Source organism: Tachypleus tridentatus, chromosome 13 (assembly GCF_004210375.1).
Source record: "Tachypleus tridentatus isolate NWPU-2018 chromosome 13, ASM421037v1, whole genome shotgun sequence".
Classification (NCBI taxonomy): Eukaryota; Metazoa; Arthropoda; class Merostomata; order Xiphosura; family Limulidae; genus Tachypleus; species Tachypleus tridentatus.
This window is the reverse complement of record NC_134837.1, coordinates 238,044,465-238,059,375: the sequence shown is the minus strand read 5'-3', so window position 1 is coordinate 238,059,375 and position 14,911 is coordinate 238,044,465. Positions and strand designations below refer to the sequence as shown.

General features: G+C 30.8%; 1 protein-coding gene across 4 annotated transcripts in view; it reads right to left on the bottom strand.

Moving 5' to 3' along the window:
• Window positions 1–14,911, bottom strand: part of LOC143236598 (uncharacterized) — a 110,221-nt gene that overhangs the window by 19,799 nt on the left and 75,511 nt on the right. For all 4 annotated transcript variants that reach the window (XM_076474898.1, XM_076474899.1, XM_076474900.1 and 1 more), the window contains 4 exons: window positions 13,666–13,812; window positions 12,290–12,424; window positions 9,134–9,262; window positions 6,610–6,738 (listed from right to left, as the gene is read on the bottom strand). In XM_076474898.1, the coding sequence (XP_076331013.1) occupies window positions 6,610–6,738; window positions 9,134–9,262; window positions 12,290–12,424; window positions 13,666–13,812 (540 nt within the window). The remainder of the gene's footprint in view (window positions 1–6,609; window positions 6,739–9,133; window positions 9,263–12,289; window positions 12,425–13,665; window positions 13,813–14,911) is intronic.

Sequence of the window (14,911 nt, the reverse complement as noted above, 5' to 3'; positions counted from 1 at the left end):
TCAAGGTGAGATTTTGGTAATCAGTATTATTTTTCCCAAAGCTTTAAAACCATATACTTGTTACATGACAAGGCCTCTTAATATAAATATTTTCTACCATCCTTTACAAACTTTCATATTAGGTTTTAAAACACACACCACAATGTTTTAATCTCCTCTTCTATATTAATTTTATTCAACTTTTAGGCATGCTTAAGAATTTAAACATATCACACATGGAATAATGATAACTACATTAAATAACATGTATTAAAACCCCCATAGTTTGTTAACTTTAATAGTTTAAAATTTTCAAATTTATTGTAGTCCTGGATTAAATAAATATATTTAATATATTTCAGTAGTTCTGGGTTTATTTTCTTTGACAATTCAAATACATTACTGACTGCTAAATAGCTTGTTTTAGCTATGTTTGCAACAGTAAAAGAATTACCTACAGTGATTTTGACTTTTTCCCAATGATGCAGTATTTTATATAAGCTAAAATGAGTTACTTGTTCTCCCTTTTTGCACCCAGTTGTTTAGCAAAGATACATGTTTAGATCCAGAAATGTAATCAGCACAAAAAAAACTTGTTTGATGGGACAGGTGTATAAATTATTAAACCTGCCAATACTGATATATTCACTAAATGTTACACTATGAGCAGTTACTTTCTGTAAATCTAGTGTTATTTCAGGTCATTATACTTTATCATAAATTAGTAAGAATGTTTGTTTGCTTTCATATTCTCAGAAACAATAAATGTCACAACTTCCATTTCAGAAAACATATCACACAGCAACTAATATACAGATGCCATAAAACATACACAAGATAAAAGTCACAGTTATATCATTGCCATTGTGAAAACAAGTCACTTAACAAGCTGGTTTGTACCATGTATACTTTTACTATGTGGTGTTTTTTGCTACAAAAATGAATAGTTTGTAATTGTTTATGTGAAGAAAAGTGAATATTGACAATATATTATTCTTTAAAAAGTTATAATTTTCCTACATTATAAATGTATTTCTGATAGGTTTTTACCTTTCCTCACAAGATTAGCTACTCTTGTTCAGTGCTGACCTCTATATATATAAGAAAGTTTTCTTCACACATTCCACAAACCTTGCATACTCCCATGCTCATTGGAATTATTATATTCCAATGTGTCTCTCATGCAAATCATCACGTGTAATACATCAACCAAAAGTGGCATAAGATACTAACAACACACATGTAACTCCATTTATACTCTTCTACCAAACCTTTACTTCAAAGTTTAATAGATGTGAGCACAGAAAAAATGGGGAGCAAGTGCAAGAAAAGGTAAGCACTTTTTGGAATTACATTTTCAGTATAAGACAATTATAATTTTCAATATGTAGCTAGAATCCAAAATTGAGAAGGAGGGCCAGTGAGAGGGAATAACAGAAGTAGCATCAAAAGGATACAACTGACCATGAGAGAAAGAGATCCAGAAAACAGTGAAGTAGAACCACATCACTTCTGAACCAGGTATACTCTTTGCCCATGTGTAAAATTCATAAAAGACAATGGCAAACATCATAAGGCATAGAGTAACAACAGTGCATTGGATTGTACTCTGCAAGTCAACTACATCCAAAATCTCCACTAGGGGTACTAACTTACATACGAAGATAAGATGAGGATCACACTATCTTCACCTCCAATCTAATAATCAGAAATTAAGATCTACTCGAATTTCTGGGAACTACAGGAGGGTCAACACCATACAGCAATCAGAGACTGGCCATCTGGAACTGAGAGGATGCACTCAACTTGTGTGGGTACTTATGTTGACTGCTTCACTCAAATCCAACATCTCAGTACTGGGAAAATGACATCCAAGTGAAGGTTGGATGTGGGCTCCTACTCCAAAGAGGTGAAGAGCATTTGTGATGGATCAATTCAGTTGCTATGAGATGTGCAGCAGAAGCTCATGTCAATCAGTTCCACAGTATTGTAAATGTTAATAAAGAAGCCATGTCATATTTTAAGGTAACAATTGAACTCCTGTGACTATGTAAATAGCTTCAGCAGGCAATACTGCATCTACACCAGCAGAACACCACTGCCCTACTCCCAAATGAATAGTTATAAGACTACTTTTTTTGTGGAACCATTTAGAAGGCTGTCTCCATAGTCAATCACCCCAGTGACTTGGAACTGGAAAGTGGTAAAGACTTCCATAGTCCAGTTGAAGAAAATGAGTGAAAATTTGTTGGAGAATCCAGAGAAATGTCATCACTGAAGACATGCAATGAGTGATCACAAAACCCTATTTTGAAAAGCAAACCATACCAAATTATTTACTCAATATTATAACAGGGATGGGTAACTATAGTCTTTGGGTGATATGGTCAAAATGGGAACGTTTATGAAGCAATTACTGTTAGATAGATAGCCTTCCAGCGACCTTGGGAACATCCAATCTCTATGGCGAGTGTGTGAAGCCATGGACAATAGAGTGCAAGTTTACACAGCTTACAGTGCAGATTTGAAGAGAATACTTGGTCATTTACCACTTACCACAGAGTAGGATCTACATGATAAAAGGGAAAAAAGAAAGGATTCTGAAAAAGAGGAAAAAGAACAAATCTTATCAGTTAAAGTCATATCAAAATCTGGAGTACAGCTACAGGTGGAAGATAAAACCTGATGTTATGAAGACAGTGGGAGACAAACATACTGGCTGTGGTCCACATGTCAGAGTGAATAACCTCTTTTAATGGATGATGAAGACATGAAGTGAGGGAAATTCTGCCACTCAAGCACACAGAAAGAGATGAAAGAATGGGAGGAGCTAACAAGGAGGTGGCTCTACATGTGAAGCCAGATTTTTTTCCCCATGGACAAAAAAAAATCTAAGCATAAAAACACATGGCAAGGAGACTAGTGTGTACAGTGGGGATTGAAGTTTATGCAGAAGGGAGGGAAACAGAGGAAAATGTACAAATGGTTAGAGGAGTAAACACTGGAGCCTCAGAAAACAAGGCTGTGATGGCCAATGGAGTGCAATCAGGAAAACCTGGCAAGGAGTGGAATGAACCAAAGAAATCACCCCAATGAAGCAATTGATTGGGAGAGTGCACATAACATTATTTGAAAGACCAATTCTGGCTGAAGGCATCAACAGCCAGAGCCTGTAGATGAGGTAAACAGAAACCAAAAGAGAGGCAATTATGTAATTAGCTCATGGCAAATGCATCTAACTGGGTAGAACTCCTTCAAAAACAAAGGTTCTAGAAAATTAGTGGAATTGAATGCCCACACTGTAGGAGAGATTTAGCTCAGGCAACTGAAAAGAAATTACCTGGCACATAACATGTAATGATAAATATATGCATAGGCCAAATACAGATGATCCAAAGTATGAAAAACAGAGATCTCTGAGCCAGGTGCATGCTTCATGGCTGATTACAGCCACCACTGTAGAGCTGTCTAAAAATACCACCACCAGATGGTGATGGGCAAGAGAAAGGAAGTAATGTAATGCCTGGCAAACCACAAGAAGATCAGGAAAATCAATAAACAAGACAGTCTCATCTGTAGACCAGAAGCCCAAAGCTTTGTGGCAATTGATTCAAGCCCTGCAACCCTAAAGATAAGCATCTATGAGCAGACATGTAACTAAACAAGGGGGAGGAAGTTTCATGCCCACTGACTTGTGTATTTAGTCCAGCCACTACTGCAAATCATCTCTCAGGTAAGGATGAAAGTGAGAGAGGATTCCATTACAAGCAGTGAGTGACTGAGTCGATTGGGCAAAAATGAACTAAAATGTTCATAAAACACAGATGTAAAAGAGAAGATAGAATGTTACTGATGCTGCTGTTGAAGGAGACTCCTAAATGCACAGGGATTGGGTGAATTGAAGTAAGAATCTTTCTACTGTAAACAACCAGCCCCTAGAGCTGGTACAGAAAGGTGGTGGTGAGTATAAGTGGTCAACTCCTGCTCAGAATAAGCTATACCTCCATGTTGTAATGGAATCACAATCCCAGAGCCTGAAACTGAAAAAAAATATTTGTATGACAGGACAATACACTTATGGAGTCAAGAAAAATAAAAAAGGAGTGCCCAAAATAAGCAAAATCACCCCAAGACGGACAAACCAAAGAGAAGATCAAAACCGAAGTGCTAACAGGATGTGGATGTAAGCAATGGAGACATCCATTATTGGCACCTACAACCAGGTGAAAATGCCAATCTCAAGGTAAAAAAAGGCTCCATGGTGAACTTGGGGAATGAGATGAAGTGGTTGAGGCACAAAACTGAACACTGGCAATCAATCCCTAGTTGTTGTGTGGAAAAAAACACCCAAAAAAAACCAAAAAGGGAAGAAAATCTATGAAGGGATGTGAGAATTAATTAGACTGCTTAAAGAAAAGTAAATCTTGAACCAGATCTGACAGACACAGGCATAACATGAGATCTCAAGAAAGAGGAAAAGTAATGGTTAAGGAGAAATGAGAAAGAAACTGGCTAATGAAAGCTTCCAAAAGAATCCTCAGTACCCAACTGAGCACAGTTTTGGTACAAAGAGAAGTACCCAGAATTGAAGGAATGGAGAAGGGTTGGGAGAAATAGGTGGCATATAAATTTCCAATAGAAACAAACAGCCTATAAAAGTTGCAGGGGTAGACTGCTTTGGGGATGACATCACTCATGGCTTAGTATTTTCAGAGGACTGGAGCAAATATCTGAAACCTCAGAAAAGGAGAAAGATGTAAGATTTTAAGATACATGGAGGAGTCAAAACTGAGTCCCCAGCCAACAAGGTCCCATCAACAAAGAAACCATGTATATATGGCCAGAATTGAGAATGGAATATGGAATGAAGTGAGGGAGAGAAAAAAAAAGGGTATCAGCAAAATTCCCTAAGGATATTTCAAGAGATATTTTAAGCTGTAAGGAAAAAGATACCAAAGAAGGATTTGTGTAAGAATAACACTATATAACATACAGCTAATAACACACAAAAATACTCATTTTACCTAACAAAATTGTAATTACATGTTTCCAAAAGGTTAAATATCTTATTAATAACAACCATTATACACACTTCTCACTTGCATAACTTTAGCTTTCAAAATTGAAATCACAGTCTAACACAACTTTTGTAATTGGACATGATTCTGTATAAACCTACAGAAAAAACAGTCGTTAGGATGTACAATTTGTAATTGCTGTGGGACAAAAATGAAATTAATAAAAACTCATAATTTACCCTTCAATTATTAATACAACTTTCAAAATTACTCAAATTTTATTTTCAAATTTTCTGATTTCCTGTTTTTCACAAAATTAAACAATAACTGAAATTTGTTGAACATTCAAATTACATTGTATATTTGAATACTGATAATACATTATTAGAAGAATCCCAGAACCATTCAATTTGAACCCCTTGATATCAGCAAGATACTATGTAATTTTTATTTTTATTTATTATGAAGAATAGTGTTTTACTTAAAATAAATGATATTCATTAAGAAAGTTTTAGAAATTATGCAAATGAAATTTGAAAGTTTTAAAATGAATAAGAGAATTTTTAATCATAACCTAAAAATTTCCTTGAATCTAACTTATTCAATGCTCCAAGTCCATACTATTATAGGCAAATACTTAAAACAAATACTTAACTGAAAATTTTAATATTTTTTTATTTAACAAAATATTTGTAATGTTTACTGAAATTTTGCATCACATTATTACGAATACTTTTATGATCACCTAGAGATTACTAGGTCAGGCAAAATGACTGAGTCCATACTGAAAAAACTGAAAATTTGAAGTTATTGTGGATTGTTTCTTTTGGTACTTAATTGATTGGAGTAATCAACTTTTTCATTAAATTTCACTTGTAGAAAAGTAAGGACCTACATTTACTATTAATAAAATTATTCCAATATCTTTCTAGTTCAATTTTAAAGTTTTCTAAAAGCAATGCTTGAGCAAGGCTAATCGCGTGTCCTTATACATTTGAAAAACTGAGCTATTTAGAAACTGATTCCTTCTGTAGAGAAGCTATAGTTTTATATTTTGTTCTCAAAAAATATTTGTTGAAATAATAAAATTACATTAAAAAATACAAGGTATACAGTAAAATTTATATTTTCAATATGAAGGTTGAAGCATAGCCTACCAGTCTTCAAACTCTTCAATCCACTCAAACAAAATCACATGATGAAAAAGAAAAGCAATTTTATAAAACTTTCAAATATCTATGAGAAATGTTATAAATTCAAGTTGATAAATATATATGATGTCAAATAATAAACAATTTTAATTCGTAATATTAGCAATATCACACACTATATATGAATTTCAAAATTATATATGTTTAACTTACAATTAATAAATATTTATTGATTAACATAAGGAACACTTATAGAAATCATATTTTGTGTTTGATATTACAAAATCAGAAAGTAAAAAATATGGTTAGAAAATTCAGAATCAATTGAAAAGCATTATTCATCATATTCAAATTTCTTAAACTGAATTTTAACAAAGCCAAACATTGGTGAAAGTTTTAATGTTAAATGTTACATTGTGCTGGTTACCATATTATGATAATAATGTGCATTTACAACTTACCACTAAAACAACTATAACCCATCCATCCTGGAGAACAGAGGCAATGCCCATCACTTGCACGGCACCTACCATCATTCTGACAAGTACAATTCTGAGTGCAATTAAATCCAAATGTTCCAGATGGACAGGCTATATGAATTACAAAAATCATAAATGGATCATCATTAGTACTGCTAAAAATATTTTGCTTCCAGGTAAGATTTCATAGAAAATCAGGACAATACAAGAGAATTAAAACTAAAATATTGTATTTCCAAGACAAATAATAAAAAAAAAAGGATCAAAATGTGGTTGTCATCATACTGCATATAGAAGTCAAAAAACAAGGTTTAACTGTAAAATTACTTTCTCTGGTTAGGTTGTATTAAATTACTTGGTGAAAATAATTTGAAGTTCAGTTCATACAATAACAACAAATGAGTTTATTTCTTCCTTAACATCTTTACAAGCTGCTATCACTTTTACACTTTTGCACCTTGTAGGTTTAAGTTTAACAAATGATATTTAAATGAAAATACCTTGCTAATGGTGTCATAAATAATTTAAAAATAAGCTTAACTGGATAAGTTCATGATTAACATGGATCCAAATACCTCAATTGAATGACTGCTTATATACTAACTGAAAACAAAACACTGAATGACTTGCTCTCATTTATTTATAACTGACTAGCCCATATGTATTTATATCTAATATTACACTTTTAGATATTCCTTGAAATAATTAAGTTTTTACAACATTAAATTTGGAGCTTTCTATGGTTTCTAGGCCTATTTTTACAATCCTTTTCACCTTAACATGCACCATATATTAACATCTAAAAACATTGAAAAAAACAGTATACACAGACAAGAAATGTTCTTTTTGGAGCCATGAGATTTTTTTTTTCCCATATAAACCAAGCACCAAAGAAAGAAATATGTATTTGTTCTGTGTGTTTATTTGGTTTAGAATGTTTAAAGCAAAATCATTTTCTTTCATATGTTGTGTGTGTGTGTATATATATATATATATATATATATATATATATTTGTTTTGCTAGAAATACAAATATTTTCCACAGTTTCAAATCCAAAATTATATAACACTAGTACACAGTTCCATGACCCTTCTACACTAGATTCCTTTATGTACTCTAATGATAAAAAAAGTGTTGCATTCACTTATAATTTTCATATAGTATTTAATCCTTTCTCATTACATATTTTCTCTAGACATTTAGTCTTCTCTTATTTTTCCACCACCCCTTGAAAGAGTAAGAAATTAAACAATTTTGTTAGAAAGCTATCAATAGAAAATTGACCCATCCTGCCACACCCATCTTTTGCATCCTTTCTTTTAAGATATGTTGATAATTGTCTTTTATATTTAATGATATATTACACATAACTGACAGAAAGTAAAGGATTTCATCCATCAAATGACAATGCATAAAACTGTGTTCTGAACAGAAGAGTACAAGCAACATTCCAGTGAAAACTTAAAGACTAGCTTAGATGAATTTGCAACAGCTCTTGTTAAATAGTTAGAAGGTCAGTAAAAATGTTCATTTTTTTGTCTATTGTAATTAATATATGTTTTTTGGTGCATTACTTAATTATATAAAATTTATGTAATGCTTTACTACCATTAGTATAAAAAAATTAGGCCTAAATGTCCTCGACAACTGACGGCAATTGCAAAGAAAATAGGTAAGTACGTAATTTCTTGTTTTTCACTATTATTGCTTATTTATTATTATAAAAGTAACTAAAATGTAAAAATAGAGATATGTTTAGGTTAGTTATGAACAGGTTAAATAAAATAACAATATAAAAAACAAATGTTTCATGAGACACACACACAAGCAGCAAGTGTGTAATGCAATTTGATATATATATAGTTACAAGCTGCATGTACCCCGACCTCACATAATTTACAACTTATAGTGAAGTGAATAGTAGTTATACATGGTTCAAAGGGAAATCAAACAATAAAATTTAATTATAAATAGACATACTGTTACAATCTTAAAGCTACTTAAGATAAATGAATGTAGCTCCATGTGATAAAGTTATTTTAGAAAGAAAAAAAAAGGTCTTTTAAATTTATTTCAATTTTTTTGGTAGTTACAAGGTTGGTCAAATTGACTAATCCAATTTTGTGTGAGGGTAGAGAAAATAATATAAAATATAAAGTTTTGCTAAAAAAACGTTTGAAATGTATTTAGGAGGTTTTAGGGATTACAAAAAGAAATGTAATTTTTTAAATGAGAAAAGTATTTTTAATCTCAACATGATAACATCTTATTATGCACACAGATTGTTCAAAAGAAATACTAAATATATTCACAGACAAATATTTATTTTGGTTTCTTAAACATACTTCACTATAAAATAGGATATACGTGAAAGACTATTGATAGTCAGAAGTATTAAACCTATGAAGACTTTAAACGAGAACAAAGAGATTATGTGATTGGTCAAATTATCAGAGCTGTGTTGAGAGTTAAGAGAGAATAATATAAAAGACTCATGTTACTCACGTGTTGAACAATCTATTCCTTTCCATCCAAAGTGACAGAGACATTCACCTGTGACTGGATCACATTCTCCTTTATTGTTGCAGTGGCACTTTTCCTTACACTGAGGCCCCCACCAATTTTCAGGACATGCTGTTGACAAAAACATACTACAAACACGTATACATTAAAAGAGAAATATTTCCAAGTTTAACACACTTTTTGCACAAACACACAATAATATAAATACAACATTAAAAAAAAAAAGATATTAAAAAAATATTATTCTCCAACACATGAATATCACATAAGACTTTTACACAAAAACATAAATTAAACATTTTACCATACTACATCATATTTTTCTGTTATCTATGAGCAAAAATTAAATTTCTTTCACTTTGACTAAAACCCTAATTAATACATGGGAATTTTAAAGCTTTTATTTTATATACCTGCCCTTCCTGCTTACAGACCTGAAAGGTAAAAGAATCATAGAGAATTAGTTACTCTGTTTCTTACTACAGATACGCTAGTGCATCTAAAATTGATTTATGCTCTAAATGCAAAATCAAGAAAAACTGTTGTGAAAGAGTTAATTTAAATGTATTTAATCTTTGCTTTCTAGTCAACTAAAATTATTAATTCTACTTTCAATAATAAATAGTTTAAAATGTTCAATGACTCAGCAACTTAAAATATTGTACAACTCAAGCAAAAACTTTTATTTGCTGAAAATATATTCTCTTTTCAACATATAGCTAGTACTAGTTATCTATATTATCATTAATTGTCCTGTTTATTTTATAAGTGTAGGTTATAAATTTTAATTTCTTAATAAAGAGAGAATATGAAAAAATTTTAAATACTTCTTTTATTCAGATATTGTCATAAAGTGCATTACTTTCAGAGAAAACTAATACATCATAGCTCAGAGATGTCTGTATCTAATAAAACGTTATGCCCAAAATGTGAAAAAGTATTCTTTCAATTTTGGTTTTCCCATATTTTTCAGCAGTAGATGATTTAAATATGACTGTAAAAATGCTTCTGATTTTTTCTCAGAATTTTATAGCCAAGCTACTCTGATTCTAAAAAGCTTATTTTCCATTCTTCCATTTTTATAGTGAATTAAACATACACATTACCCTTATTATATTCACAACACACTAATTTATTTCTAAGTCATCCTCTTCACTTTAATATTTCTTTATAGCATTGACACAATTATTTATTTTTGTTTAATATCATGATTTCATTTGAAAAGTCCTAAATCAGTGGATTTTTGTACTTTCTTTAACACATCCTCATTAATTTTATATATTTTCCTTTATAAGATAATAAATAATAGCCATCACTGTACATTAATATATTTTTATTCTTTAGCTTACAAATAAAGTTTTATGTCAATCAATTTGTCTGTATAAACCTAGCTTCTTGTGTCAAACACTTAATTAAAAAACAAACAAAAATAAGCCCTTTTCTCAAATTTTCTTCCTTTGACATCACATCCATAATTATTTACCTAAAACTGAACAGGACATTTTAAGCAGATTCTGTTTATTGGCTTTATTATAATTATAAAATGAATAGATAAAAATACAGTAGGTATTGCAAACACCATTGCTATAAAATGTTAGCAAAGTTAACAAATATAATGCTTTAAAAACTGTGCTAAGAGCAGAAGGTACAATTCAATATACCTGTTGTCATGAGTGAATTGTAATCAGGGCAAATATTTTATATTTTAAAGATTAATTAAATTACTATAGACTATTGGTGTTTTTCTTTTTTTGAAAAAAATTTCACCTTTATTACTGCTATTAACTGCTCACTATGTCAAAAACATTACATAAAAGAGAAAAACTATATAAGGAATTAGAAATACAGTAGTTTAAAGGCTAAAAATATAAAATGTTATAAGCTACAGAACATTTTTCTTTAACTCTTTTTGTGTACTGTGTTATAAGGCCTGTAGTATGATATTTGATTACATGTAATGATGTACCATTGAACCTTCGGCACATATTAAACTTTTTCCCTGTATCCTCACAAAAGTAGTTTTTATTGGCTATGCACATAATGCCTCCCAAGGAAATTCTCTAATGATTATATGTTGTATAGTAGATGACTCAGTCATGTGACCATTTAATATCTTTAATAATATCATGTTTTGTTGCAAAAATGTTTTTGATAAATCCTGTGGATTCTCCAACAGCTTGCTGCTTTACTTCTGCTTCTGTTCCTGTGATGACCAGAAAACCCACTTTAGAGAGTTATATATGTAAAAACGGCTGATATGGGTAGAGAAAGCTCCTCTACATAGTGTTTTCTCTACCCATACCAGCCGTTTTTCATACATAATCTGCTTCTGTTTATCATTCTTATCTCTTATAAACTTGAGAAACAATAACTGTGTGTGTGTGCGATTAGTTCAAATATGCTTTCACTTATATAAAGGAACTCCTTCCCTACCATCACAGAAAAATCAAAGAAATTTGAGATTTATTCAAAAGTTTTGAACACTGGAGGCCTATAAAGTGTGTCAACATGTGTATAAAACAAAGAATAAATTATGTAACTGAGAGCAGTAGACCTAAAAATTCCACATAACTTATTTTTCAGTGCTATTAAAAGATCAATGAATATGACATTAGATATCATGAAACAAAGGATTCAAATGTTAAATTATAAAGAATGTTTTTCTAGTGGTTTCAAAGTTATATATTAAAAATTGCAATATTTTAATGTTCTAAACACGGAATGAATGCTATTGCCATAGTGAAGGGGCTAATATCAACTTTATTAAGGAAGAAATATAATAAAAGTTAGCACCAGGACTGTTTTTCACATTTACTACTTAAAAATCAGTTCATTATTGAAATTGTATACCACAATATGTGTAAACAATGGAAACTACTGCCTTTTAAACAGCTCTGTTCACAATCAGTATTTCAAGTCCAAGTGTTAAATAAATATTAAGGTACCATAATTTAGACATACATCTTAAGATAATTACTAATGAAAGTTGAATGTTTATAAAAGTAAAGGTCCAGCCCTCTTGTTTGCACATTCATTACCTTGGCTTCTTGAATAGCTTATTTTCTAATTTATCATCCTTGTTTAATGGTACTTCTTTAAAAATTTAAACCTACACCAGTTGATCATACTTATACTTACTGTTTATGCAGAGGAGTCCTGTGTAACCTGACTGACAGGAGCAACTACCAGTTACATGATGACAGGTATGTTCACTATGTTTACATTCTGGACATGTTTCCAAACATTTCTGACCAAAATATCCTGGTGGGCATACTTAAAATAAAAATAAAGATATTTCCTTAAGAATAAGTTCAGACATGTAAAATATAATTCAAAAATATTATTAATGTGAGATGTTGAAATATAAAAAAAGTTTAGAAGGTTACAGGTACTGAGTGAAAAGGGTAACTGTATGAAAGGAGAAAAAAAGATGGACAAAAAACTAATAGCCAAATCTTCTATGAATCTAAACCTCTTTCCTTACCACTTTCTGCACCCATTCCTTTGAGCATCCTACAAACTTTATTTTTAAACAAGTGATGAAGACTTCAAAATGCTTTTGAAACCAATCAAAACTGTCCACTTATATGTAAACATGAAAAGGACATCCAACGATCTGCCATATCACTCTTAATAACTCATGAGTGAAAGAGAATATATTACACCATGTAAAGCACACCATACTATATCCAATATTAATGATTTCTTTTGTGAAATACAGGATTCATCATGTTGGTTGGAAAACAATAGCCATTTTGGAGTCCAAGACAATATATATATATTAAGAAAAAGCTACACATACAAACCCTACAAGTTAGCTCTGTAAGCCTCAAATGTGCTGAAGAAACTTAGAAAACAGTTGGCACCCTTGAAAAAGCATGTGTTTTCTTACAGTAAAGCCACATTGGACTATCTGCTGAGCCCACTGAGGGGAATCAAACCCCTGATTTTAGCATTGTAAATCTGTAGACATACCACTATACTAGTGAGGGGGGGCCCTTGAAAAAGATTCTCTAACATGCTTAATATATTCAAATATCAAACAAAACATTACTTTGATAAAAGAAAGAAACATAACACAGTCGGTGTCACAAAGAAACCAACAAAAAGTGAATAAGATCCAAAAATACACTAAGCAGGCAATACCAAGAAAAAGATTAATACAATCTTTATAAAAGAAGTTTGCATATATAAACCATCCAAAGACAAGATTAAGATGAAATATTCTGCAAAAGATAAATTGAAAATATCTTGAAATTATTTAAGGCATTTTTTAAAAATATGCACAAAGCAGTACAGGTAGATGGACTTAAGAAAAACTGCACAAAAAATAAAATACCATATTACGTAACAATTACAAGTGTAGCATAAATTATAGATGACAGTATAAGGCACAGACATATTTTAAAAAAAGAGTCAGCATAATATCTGAAACAATTATTTGTATATAATGAACATACTTTTTCATATTATCTTTATTAACATAAAAATCTGTAGAGATACTAAACACTCACTTTTATTACAGGTAGTCCCAGTCCACCCACGAAAACAAGAACAATTCCCTGTGCTAGTATCACAGTAAGAGTTATTCTTGCAATTACATTTCTTGCTATATGTTAAATCAAAAATTTCCAAGTCACTTTGACTCTCACATCGAGCACCTGTCATATTAAGAAAATAAAAAGGTTTTCAAATAACATTCAAGATCAGTTTAAAACAACTATACTGGTTGTTTTCCTTTTCTTTTTCTTTAGTTTCTAGTATCACAGTTTTTCCTCCTAATAATAAAACAAACTTAATATAATACTTCATTTTCTACAGCTATTTTTCTATTAAGCATAGTTATGCAAAGCTTAAACTTAATATAAAATAAAGGCACTGTCACTAATAAAGTAGTTCTCAATCTAATATTTCTGTAAAAAAATCTGCATAATGATATGACTTTGTTCTAATAAAGGCCCAAAAGAGTTTTGAGGAGAACACTATACTGTAGACAAATTTCTTGCTTAAAATACTAAACAAGATTTACTGAATAATTAGAAGATGAGTTAAAGCTTTAAAACATACTGTAGGTTTACATAATTCTCACTGAATCAAATACAATTAGAAAAAATTTCTAGTCATGATCTCAAAAAACCTTTTAATGCTAGAAACTTCCAGGGTCTCAATCATATCTAGAACCACTTTATTGCTGTCATTTGCACTGCTACATATTAGAATATCAGTTTTAAAATGAAAGACAAATTACTGGATAAACTCAAAAGTTTTATTTAGAAACATCAAATCAAATACAATTACAGCAGAAACAATATGTTAAAATGAACAATTGTGAAAGAAAAAAATTTCAATAATTTGGATATTATAATAAAATAAATGTATGAAAATCAACAATTTACTTAGCAGCTATAAATATCTTTATGTAAAAACAAAAATTTAAATACAAACTAGAAGGTAAATTATTCTAAATAGTACGTATTCATTAAGAAAAAATGAAAAAAATTATACAACTCCCATTATAAACAAGTCTAAGTGACACAATCCATAAATATGAAACTTTTTAACTTTCACTGTGTATTTACCACATGTATTTCACACAGGGCACACTTATCTGAACTTCTGTTTTCATTACATTTAGCTAATTAGCATTGTCTTATTTTGTGTGTTTCACTGGATACAACATTGAATTCAGGCTGAGATGTTTGGTGCTTTGCAGTTTTTGTGAAAGCTTAGAGGCCAACATAAAGATAAAATCCCTCCTGA